At 35.0% G+C, this 12,545-nt stretch overlaps 1 protein-coding gene across 1 annotated transcript in view; it reads right to left on the minus strand.

The window, feature by feature from the left end:
- Positions 1 to 1,486: 1,486 nt before the first annotated feature.
- TBCA (tubulin folding cofactor A) overlaps positions 1,487 to 12,545 on the minus strand; it is an 81,078-nt gene continuing 70,019 nt past the window's right edge. The window contains exons 3-4 of the mRNA XM_070377252.1: positions 3,795 to 3,881; positions 1,487 to 1,754 (exon numbers count right to left, since the gene is read on the minus strand). Coding sequence (XP_070233353.1) covers positions 1,674 to 1,754; positions 3,795 to 3,881 — 168 coding nt within the window. The 3' untranslated portion in view covers positions 1,487 to 1,673. The remainder of the gene's footprint in view (positions 1,755 to 3,794; positions 3,882 to 12,545) is intronic.

The raw sequence follows: 12,545 nt of genomic DNA on the forward strand, positions 1-12,545 counted from the left end.
AATTTAAAAACTCAATATGCCAAAAGCAAAAACACAAGCCTGAAACCAAAAAACTTCCACCTGTTCTTAACACCAAACCACAAGATAATCTAAGGAGTTCAATTCTCCTGATCCTTAACTCTCTAATACTGAATCTTAGTATAAAATTTTACATTGTAATTATAGTTTTTATTTCCTCACCCTTCCCCTCTTCTACCTCAAATACTTTAAAATGGCATGTAATATGTTTTAAAATGATGACATTTCAATTTAGAAATGCTTCAGATATATGCTATTCTCTGATGAAGTAATTTTCTAAATGAGTGAAAGTTTTATTTTATAAATGATACATTCTATGCTTTTAAACAGAGCAGGCTTTAGAAATAATATTAAAGAATAGTATTATTTTTCTCTTCTCTGATCTTTTTCAGATTCAATAAATGTTAGTTTCTAGTTATCATCTGCAACTTCCAAAATCTGATCAACCATATTATAAGTATGTATTTTATAGCAGCAAAAATTCATTTTCTTATATTTTCAATTATGAGTTTTAAAGTATAAATGTATTACTATTTTGGTTCATTAGATCATGGTTCATGTTAGGTTGGTGACATAAGGCCCATACATATTTTCTAGAAATATAATAAAACAAGTATCATATATTTTAAAAAAATAAGCTCAAAAGATTAAGTTATAGGTTTACAATAGTACTAGGAAAAAGCTTTGTGATGCAACAATACCCTTTTCTAGTCAATCAAGATAATTCAGGTTTGGCTGGACCAGTGCATGCTGTAGCTGAGCTAGCTTGAACCTTCCCAATTCTGTTCGGTGATGTCACATTAGTCACTTGAAATTGGTCACAGTGGGAGTATTTACACTACAGAAAACAGCAAAAGCTATAAATCAGAGGTTCCCTTTCCATTTAACATTTCCCAGCATGGTACAACATTTATTTATTTATTTCTCAGTACTGGCAACATTTATTATTCCTTTAAAACACAATTCAATTCTTTATTATTCATAAACATTTTATTCTTAAAGATTTAAATGGTTGGTGTTTTCTGTATACATTTTTCTGGAAAAAGATTTAAGTGTTTCCTATCAGTTCATAGTAATGGAAATGCTGGACTTTCACTGTGAAGAAATAAATATGTAAGGCTGCATCCATAGAGAAGTCCTTACTTTTCCTTTTTTTAGTCTTCTGGCCATGCCACGTGGCCAACGTGAACCAAACCCTCACCCCTTGCCTTGGAAGCATGGAGTCTGAACCACTGGACTGCCAGGGAAGTCCCGTGTTGTTACTTTCTTATCTGGGAGTTGTATGCTACTCAGAATAAAATACTCAAAATTTGGATATTTATCTTAGAAGAAAAAATCACCCTGTTTTTAATTTAATTCACGCTTAAGCAGCAAAACATCTAGACTTTAAATAGAACCTAACAGATTTTAATTCTCTGTCAAAAATGGCTATGACTTAATGCTAAAAGGTTAATTAAAATACTCTGTAAAGTATGAAAGAAGCAATTTTATTAGATGAACTCATTTATTTGACACATTAAATTAGGCAAAGAAAAATATATGCACTGCATAAAAAGAATCACATTTTCATACTACTTGAACACATAGCAGTGGTCAAAAATAATGAATTGTGGAATGGATCCTAGGATTGCAAAAAATACCCTGTACAGAAAAATTCAGGCTTCTAACTTCACTGAATCCAGTACTAAACGTGCCTCCTTATATTCCTCAGCTTCTTCCAAGTCTTTTTCACTCTCCTGAAATTAAATGTAATAAAAATTAGGTTTATTCTTCTTGAACTTCAGTACTAATTACTCAGATATTACAAACTATCAAGATAAGCAGCTCAAAAATTAAAACAATATATATTTTTTATATATTGTTATACATAATATACAATATTGTATATTCTTATATAATAAGCAAAAAACATGGTCATCTAAAGCCACTTACAGTAATTAATTAAAACCTCAGGAAAAAAATAAAACATTGTATCTCACTTTATTAACACAATAAAATGGGGTTATTATTAATGCACTAACAGTAAAAAAATTATTTACTAATGCATTACATACATGATGACACTCAGACCGAAATAATCCTACAGCTACTCACAATGACAAAGAAGGCTACAGGTGTCACACTAGAGTTAAGTACAGTCTTTGAATCAGAAAAGTGAACTGTCTTCTTATTGATGAGTATTATATACCCTACTACATGGAAACAACAGCTTTCAGTTTCTGACATGTAAAGACTGAGTTCTTCCTTGGTATATCATACACAAAACTATTATTTAATTGTAACAGATAAATGAAATAATGTAAGTTAATAAGCACAGAGTATAGCATATTTTGTTTGATTTTTTAGTAAACAAAGCTATGGTCAGCAATTCAGGTCACTCAATAAAAGATGAATATATACAAACAGCTAGAGGGAAGAGGAGATAAAGTGTGTGTACGTGTATTTAATATGAAATTTTAAAGGAAAAATGACTGAGGATTTGCTTAATTCAGACTACAGGTAAGAATTTCTTAAACTTCTCTATTACACTTGAACACACCTTTGTTCTCTGTTAGAACATATAAGCCCTTCGAGGGTACAGACATTGCTGAATATATGCTCACACACAAATATATCATCCAAAGACAATACAATTTTTTAAGCAGTTTTTATTACTTTCTTGGTTACTACATTCATGAGAGAAAAAAGCATTTCAATTGTCAGGAGATACAAATGATGCTTCTGTTCCGGGTAATATTTTAATAGAGTAATTATTTCCAGCTTTCATTATTTCACCTCTTTTATTTTAAAAACTTAGCTTCATTTTGGCTTTGAAGAGAGTTATCCTGCTTTTAAAAGGTTTCTACAGATAAATACGAGTTCTGTTTCAAAAGTAAAGTAAAATGTGAGTATTTCTCTGTTTCGTTTTTTCTACAGACTTAGTCCTGATATTATTTTGGTGGGAAAACAAATCTCATTCTCTTTCCAAGAATATATACATATGATCAACCTGAAAAAGCCTCACTATGTTTGATGTATAGGAAACAACTATGAACAGGAGACAGCTATGTAGCTGGTAATTAATATTAGCTCAAGAACTAGAAACTAAAGGTTAATAAAGGAAATGACAGAAATCAAACTATCATCAAATAGCAATAATAACTGGCTTGTATACAGTATTCTGCTTTTATCTTTTTTAAAAAATATAAAAAAGAACTTCTCATTTTTCTTAGAATCCCTTTTTAAAATGATTCTGCTACTATATCACAAGACATTTATACTATCAAGTATGATAAAGAGTGTTACCAGCTCCAAGTTAATATGAAAGGACTGCCTATATATTACCATACAGGGTTTTCTTTCCTCTCTCAAATCGTTTTAGGTTTGAATTGGGAAGAATTCCAAATCCTTTGTAAAACAGCCTAAATTCATTTGAAACATCTGGATCTTTTAAAACATCAAACAGAATACTTACATTTAATGTATTAAAAAAGATCTTTATGTGTGAAAATCAAATCATTCAAGATACTGCTGGACAATATTAGTACTATGAATACCATGATAACTCAAATATATTTCAACTCAGTTTAAATGAATACAGTGAATATGCTGACACAGTACTTTTACTGAACGCATAACTTAAACACGACTTAAACTCCATTAATTATTTAAAAATACACTGAGCAAGTAAACAAAATGTCACCAACTAGTTTTCAGTGTCAAAGAGTTAAAATTTTGGCCTTTGATGTATTAGACTGAAAAAACATTGAAACATAAGACAGAGAAGTACTACTTACTAATAACTGCAGAAGATCAGTGTGCGCCGCTTCCAACCTGCGCTGGCAGTCTGGAATCATCATCCGGGACTCCTGCAGGATCTCGGCCTGTAACGAAACAACCTATGAGACACGCAGAGATGGCAGAACTTACACATTTAGCTCACACCTCTGAAAATATACAAAATGATTTAGAGGAATCAGAAAAAAATTATGGTTATGTTAAATGGTTCAATATTTTAATTTTAATTGTGTTTAAAAAAGAATGACTATCAAAAGAATGACTATCAAACTGTAAAATATACAAAGTACAAGTTTTCGATCTAAACCTTTTCGGTAATCACCTTCTCACGCTAAGTAAAAATTAACTCTGAAAGCTTTTCATAGAGCATTTATTTAAAAAGGTTATTTAAAATAAACTGTTTCTCCTGCTGTCACAAAGCACCGTTATCCAAAATGGGATCAGCTGGTTATATAAATATCTCCTGCATCTTTTGAGTAATAAAGAAAAACAGTGCTCAGATAATATCACATGGAGATAATTACTGCATGAAAAAAGTTATTGAGTTATTGATCACATCGTGTGCACACTGCAGGAGGTTCTAACTGAAAGACAGAGGTGAGGAAAAATGAAAAGCAAAGACCAGCAGGTTCATATTTCTGATGCTTATCATGCATAAAAAGTTATTACTTATCCCTGTGCTTCATTTTAGGGGAGAGATTATTCTCCCCATGCAGTTTGATCCAAATTACCAACCAGGCACCCCTCTGAATCTGAACTTCTACTTCTCCCAAAGACAGACACTACAGAATTAAACACAGGAATCTTTATTTTGGAGGATATTTCTCAACTTAAAAATTCACCATTTGAAGCTGGACTATAATATATCAAATCATAAAAAGAAGAAAAAAATCAAATGGATGAATGGGAAACCCAATCAGTAAGAGGGTAAATATATTAGTATCAGATGTTGGACCTCAAATAAGTCTTTTTCCCAAGGAAATATGAAGCTTTATCTCCTTAAACTAGTCTTAGAAAGAGACACAGAGATCAATGAAACATTTATTTCCAAAGAGTAATGTTTGGTCAAATACCTTTGGTTAAATGGCTACAAAATCTTGATCTTTAACCTAGAAGCTTTATTATCTAACTCACATTAAAAACAAATGACATAATTTAATGGTAACCATAATCCTATTATACTCTAATAGCAACTTTAATGAATCCCACTGCCTTCTTCCTTTTCCCAAAAGTTTTACCATTGTTCACAATATAAATAAAAATTAAAATTATAATATACAGCAATGCTCTCTATCCACATCTCTTTTCTTAGGTGAAATCTCTTGCTGAACTTGTAATTCTTTTGCTAATAAGGCACATGTTGAAAATTCCAAACACAGGATCATGACTTTATTTTATAGCTATTCATACCATACCATGGCAATTCAATCATTGCCATTAATCTATTTTTGAGGACTTCCCTGGTGGCTCAGACTGTAAATAATCTGTCTACAATACAGGGGACCTGGATGCGACCCTAAGTTGGGAAGACCCCCTGGAGAAGGAAATGGCAACCTACTCCGGTATTCTTGCCTGGAGAATTCCATGAACAGAGGAGTCTGGTCCATAGGGTTGCAAAGAGTTGGACACGACTGAGCCACTAACAATTTTTTGTGTGTCTGGTTAGTTTGAATACATGTGAAAAGTCAGTGACAGGACATTTAATTGGGTAAGGAATTCATATTTTCTCTCCTATGGACCCCCCTAGTTTATAGGAATTAAACAAGATTAAACAAATATAAAGAATTGGGTCAAACACATGATAAGCCAAAATGTATACTTATAAAATTTATTTGGCAAGCTTTAGTGTTGTTACTGAAATGAACTTTAAACAATGCTGTCCAAAGTACCTTCTATTCATTACTGTTCTATATCCCTCAATTAATCAAATAGGATTTTGACTTAAGAAGGGCCAAAGCTCAGTCTCTCCCATATATCAGCCTCATTTCATACAATAAGCTTACTATATAGTTGCAGGATGTCAGGTACAGGGGATATAAATATGAAAAAGAGAAGGCCTCATCCTCCAATCCATATGGGAGAATAAACATGAAAATAAACACTTAACACTGCTTCACTGTACTTCACACAGTACAGTGATAACTATGGTTTGGGATCCATAAACCACATCTTTATCAAGGCCACAAATCATATACTTCATATAATTTCAACAGTGAATTACAATTGTCAGGAATAATTTAAAAAGACAGTATATAAGGTATGACTATACAGTAAAGACACCCCTCAAAACACGTGAATAAATGAAAAAAGTATTACCATTCAAAGTGTTCTTTTTGGAAGTAGTCAAATGAATGGTGTCTCTGTTTAAGATATCTGGATAAACTGTCAGTTTATTTTAGTGCTGACAATGACAAGACTGAGTTTAACTAAGGATCCTGGGGGAAGCTTAGCAAGACTCATTGTAACAGTGAATAAACCAATGAACTAAAATATTATCAGTTTCTGTCATAATCAAACATACATACATTGGAAAGGAAAAACCTATTAGCAGATCTTTAATTTTTCAAAGAGAAGAGTGTGTGAAATAACCTAGCCAGTGGTTTCTAGCTCCTTTAATGATCCAGATCATTTATGCAGGGCTGGCTATACCTATAATAATCTATAGACAGTCTAATGTTAGATACTGGCTGCTTCTGGAACCAATGGTAACTGTATTAGTTTGTCAAATTGAGCTCTAAGAGTAGTTCAGAGATTACTGGAACAATGGTTAAGTCTCTTCTTTTATATGGTGCTAAAATGGTAATGTGATAATAAACAAGTTAAGAAACCTATTTGATGAAGAAAAAAAACAGTAACTGTGAGGTGATGGATATGTTAAGTAGCATGAATATGGTAGATATTTTACAAGGTAAATGTACATCAAACCATCAAGCTACCCAGCTTAAGTATATACATTTTAATTTTACCTCAATAAAACTGGGGAAAAAGATATCTAAGAAACAGAAACATAGAGTTAGAAAGGACATAACCACATCTGGGATGTCATCCAGTCTAGTGTCCTCAATTTACAAACGATAAAGCCAACTCTGAGTGTGATCAGCTGGTTAACCGGCTGTGAATTACAGCCCGATTTCAGCTCCAGCATGTGCGTTCGTAGCGCCGGCAGTCAGCAGCCGAGACAGAGCCCATGGCATCACCTCCTTGTTTTTCTGCCCATGAGCAGGCACCTCCCACAGTGAATTTGGTCTGGCACTATGAAACCAACAGGATGTGGCAGAAGGGGCATTCTGAAACTGAAGACCTGAAGCTGCATCTTAAGAAGCCCTGTAGCTTCTACATGGATCTCTTGGAATGATCACTTTGGGAAACACTTCTCTTAGGACCCAGTCACCATGCCATGAAGCAGACAGACAGACAGATAGAAAGAAAAAGTTCATTTGACTTGTGTTTTGTGGTTATTGATGAATGCTTAAGGATGAAAGAAGAATCCTATGAGTCAAAAATAATCTGGGGTCTAAGCACTGACATACCAATAATTACTTAAACATGAATGGTCTAAATTTACCAGCTAAAAACAGGTCTACAAGAAACTCACTTCAAATGAAAGAGATAGGTTAAAAAAAGAATAGAAAAAAGATATACCATGCAAATAGTAAAAAAAAGAAAGACAGGAGTGACTATATTCATATTGGATTCATACTGGATAAAATAGACTTAAGAGTAAAAAATTATGAGGGACACAGAGGGATACTACATAATCATAAAATGATCAATCCATCAAGAAAACACAGTGATCCTAAATGTGTATATACTAAAAAAGAGCTTCAAAACACATGAAACTAGACACAATAAAGCTAAAAGGAGAGACAAAGCCACAAATACAGCTGAGGATTCCAATACTCCAGTTTTAGCAAATGACAGAAGTACTAGAGAAAAAAAAAATAGCAAAGATATAAAAGAACCCAGTAACACCATCAAAAGATATAATTGACATTTATAGAACACGCTACACCTATGAAACAAAAATACAAATTCTTCTCAAGCACCTATGAAACATTTTCTATAGTACACTATGCTGCTACTGCTGCTAAGTCGCTTTAGTCGTGTCCAACTCTGTGCGACCCCATAGACGGCATCCCACCAGGCTCCCCCGTCCCTGGGATTCTCCAGGCAAGAACTGGAGCGGGTTGCCATTTCCTTCTCTAATGCATGAAAGTGAAAAGTGAAAGTGAAGCTGCTCAGTAGTGTCTGACTCTTCACGACCCCATGGACTGCAGCCCACCAGGCTCCTCCATCCACGGGATTCTCCAGGCAAGAGGACTGGAGTGGGTGTCCATTGCATCCTGGACCAAAAGGAGCAAACAAAATGAACAAATACCTCAACCAATTTAAAAGTACTGAAATAAAACAGTACATGTCTGACTATAATGGAATAAAATTAGAAAACGGTAACAGAAAGACAGCAGGACAACCTGTAAACATTTACAAATTAAACAACATACTTCCAAATAACTAATGGGTCACAACAAGGAAGTCTCTAAGGAAACAGAGAAATACATAGATAAATGAAAACACAACATATTAAAATTTCTGGGATTTTCAGATAAAGCAATGCTGAGAGGGAAATTTAGAGCACTAAATGCTTAGATTCATAAAGAGGAAAGATCTCAAATTAAACAGCTAAGTTTTTACTTCAGGAACTTAGAAAAAGAAGAGCAAGATAAACCTATAGAAGCAGAAGAAAGGAAATAACAAACACAAGAACAGAAATCAATAAAATGAAAAATAGAAAGAGAACAGAGGGGAAAAAAGCAATGAAACAAAGCTTTATTTGTGGTATAGACTTCTAGTTAAGACTGACAAATATTAAGTAAAAAGGCACAAATTGCCACTATCAGTAACAAAAGAGAGAATGTCAGTACAGATCTCACAAACAACAAAATGAGAAAAAAAATGCTAAAAGTAATTTTATAATGCTCACAAATATTCATAATGCTCAGTAATGTTCATAATGCTCATAAATTCAACCACTTAGAAGACACGGACCAGTTCCTTGAAAACTATAAACCACCAAAACTCAACAGATAAACTGAACAGTTCTATAATTATTAAATAAATCAAATTTTTAATTAAAAAGTTCTTGAAAAAGAGCTCTCTAAGCCTAGATGCTTTCACTGAACAATGTTTTCAAATATTTAAACACTTAACACCAATTTTATACAAATCTTTCAAGAAAAAAGAGGGAACACTTCCCAACTTAATAAAAAAAGCTTCAGACCATTATTTCCCATAAACTTAGATGCAAAAATCCTCAATAAAATACTAGCAATTTAAATCCAAGAATTAAGAGAATTATATAACACAATCAAGGTTGGTTCAATATTTAGAAATTAATCCATGTAATTCACAGTTTCAACAATCCAAAGAAGAAAACTCATGTGCTCTTACCAAATGACACAGAAGAAGCATTTGACAAAACCCAATACCTATTCATGACAAAAATACTGAACAAAACTATAAACAAAGAACTTTCTCAACTTGAAAAAGACCATGTACAAAACCCCTATAGCTAACATTTACATAATGGTAAAAAACTAAATGCTATCCCCTTAAGACTGAAAACAAGATAAGTACGTTTACTCTCCTATTAAACATAGCACTGTAAGCTCCAGCCAGAGCAACAAGGCAAGAAAAATAAATAAAAGACATACAGATTTAAAAGAAGTGAAACCATAGTGTAGTGTTAGCCACTCAGTCGTGTCCAACTCTTTGTGATTCTATGGACTGTAGCCCACCAAGTTCCTCTGTCCATGGGATTTTCCAAGCAAGAATACTGGAGTGGGTTGCCATTTCCTCCTCCAGGGGATCTTCCCAACCCAGGGACTGAACCCACGTCTCTTACATCTCATGAATTGGCAGGTAGGTTTTTTACCACTGGTGCTACCTGGGAAGCCCCAAATGAAACTGTCCTTATTTGCAAATGACAAGATTGTTATGTAGAAAGTCAGAAGGAATCCACCCAAAACTCCCAGAACTAATCCGTGAAGTCAGCAAAGTCAAGGTTGCAGGTTTTAAGATCAACACACAAAAGACTGCACTTTTATATCTAATAACAAATATAGCATTGGTAAGTGAAACTAAAAACAATACCATTTATAATACCCTCAAAAAAAAATGAAATACTTAGGTTTAAATCTAACAAAACATGTATAGGATCTGTATGCTGAAAATTACAAAATATTGGGTTGACCAAAATGTTCGTTTGGAAAAACCCAAATAAACCTTTTGGCCAACCCAATTCTAAGAAAGAAATGAGACCTAAATTAACTGGAGAGACTTACCATGTTCACTGACTGGAAGATTCAACATAGTAAAGACATTAATTCTCCCCAAGTTGATCTCCAGGTTTAATGGAGATCATTATTTTAAAATTTTTACGGAAAGGCAAAAAAATTAGAATAGGAGAAATAATTCTGAGAGAAAAAGAAGCAAGTGAGAGGGCTCACTCTTCCCAGTGTGAAGATGGTGTGGTACTGGTAGAGTTAGACACAGATTCATGGACCAGAAGAGAACCCGAAAATAGATCCACACAAACAAGTCCCCCTGGTTTCTGACAAAGGAACAAAAGCATTTCCGTGGAGGAAGGATATAACCCTTTCAACAAATGCTGCTGGAGCTGGGCACTCAGGCAAAAAGATGAGTCTAACTAAACCTCACACCTTACATGGGCTTCCCTGGTGGCTCAGACCATAAAGAATCCACCTGCAATGCTGGAGACCTGGGTCTGATCCCTGGGTTGGGAAGATCCTATGAAGGAGGGCATGGCAGTCTACTCCCAGTATTCTTGTCTGCAAAATTCCCATGGACAGAGGAGCCTGGTGGACTACATTCCGTGGAGTCACAAAGAGTTGGGCACGACTGAGCGACTAAGCACACACACATGTATACCTTAAATAAAAACTAACTCAAACTCAATAGAAGCCGTGAATGTAAGAGATAAATAAAACCACACAACTTTTAGAAAATAAGAAAATCTTCATGACCAAAGTCTAGCCAAAGAGGCCTTAGATTTGACATCAAAAGTATGATTCACAAAAGGGTACATTAGCTGTAAAGGAGACGTTCTCAAAGTTAAAGACTGTTGGTCAATAAAAGATTGTATTAAGAGGGTAAAAAGACAAAATAAGGACTAAAAGAAAATATCTGAAAACTGTATATCCAACAAAGGCATTTATCTAGAAAATATTAAAAATCCTCAAAACTGAAAGAAACAAAATATCTAATTAGAAAATGAGCAGAAATCATGGATAGACATTTCACTGAAGAGAATATACAGATGGGCAATAAGCAAATGAGAAGTTCTATACTATTAGTCATTAGGGAAGTTCAAATTAAAAGCAAAATCAGCTGTCACTATACACTAATCACGTAGATGTGATGGGTAAATGTCAAAATTAAAATGGTGAAAACACCAGTGATAACACCAGGACTGCCCTGGTGGTCCAGTGGTTGAGAGTCTGCCTGCCAATGCAGGGGAGACAGGTTTGACCCTGGTCCAGGAGGGTTTTGCATGCCACGGGGCAACTAAGGCCGCGCAGCACACCTGCTGTGCAGCGCTTTAGAATCTGCACACGGCAACCGCAGAAGCTGAGAGCCCTGTGCTCCACTCAAGAGAAGCCACCACAGTGAGCGCCTGCACACGCCAAGGAAGAGAAGCCCCGCTCACTGCAGCTAGTGGGAGTCTGGGGCAGCAATGAAGACCTGGCACAGCCAAAAAGAAACAAAATTTAAAAAACAATAGTGATAACACCAAATGCTGGCAAGGATGTGGAGAAGTCAAACCATCAAAGATGACCGACAGAAACATAAAATGATACGAATACAGCCACTCAGAAAAGATCTTGGTAGTTTCTTTTAAAGCAAAAAATGTACTAACATAACCCAGAAATTACCTGGGCATTTATCTCAAAAAATGAAAACTCATGTTCATGTAAAAATTAAGTATGATGAGGAAGGTGGAGGAAAAGAGGAGTATCATAAGCAGAAGAAGGCTAACATCAGTATTCGGTTAACTTCTGAATATTGTGTTATACTTTTTAGCAGAGAACAAAGGACAGCAGAATGACTCTTTGGTATTGTGGCTTGCTAGGGCCCTGAAACTTCTGCCTAGTTTACTTTAAAAGAACCAAAATGAGGCCTACTCCAGGAGAGAACAATTTTGGTAATCAATTTCAGGTAAGAAGTTTGACAGGGACAGCACTGTATGTGTATGTTATAAAACAGGGCTGGTTCAGAAGATTCAGGAAAGCCAGAGCAAATGGAACCAAGTGAGAGTCAAGCCAAGACAGTGAGAAGTGATTGCAGACGGCATTTAGCTCAGAAAAGGAGGAAATACAGGGAAAACAGGAGAGAACCCACAAAATCTGGCATTTGGCTCTCTTGCTATTTCTTATGAGGGGCGTCAGCAAATGTCAAGAAGCAACGACTGGCCTTAAAGCAGTAGGCAAGTAGGGACAGAGCAGTGCTTCTGGCAGCGCAACTCCCCTCGCATGCGAGAAAAACATAAATGGCTGCACAAACAGCACAGGCGCTAGGGAAAGGGACCGAGAAAGGCACGTAGGCTGAGTGAGAGGAAAGACAAAGTTCAGTGAGACTCTGAAACAAAACTGGACAACTGTATATTGTGCAGGTTGAGACTAGCAAACATGAAAAATTTATTGTTCTGTAATTAGATATGGGATGATAGTCTT

Source organism: Bos mutus, chromosome 10 (assembly GCF_027580195.1).
Source record: "Bos mutus isolate GX-2022 chromosome 10, NWIPB_WYAK_1.1, whole genome shotgun sequence".
Taxonomy (NCBI): Eukaryota; Metazoa; Chordata; class Mammalia; order Artiodactyla; family Bovidae; genus Bos; species Bos mutus.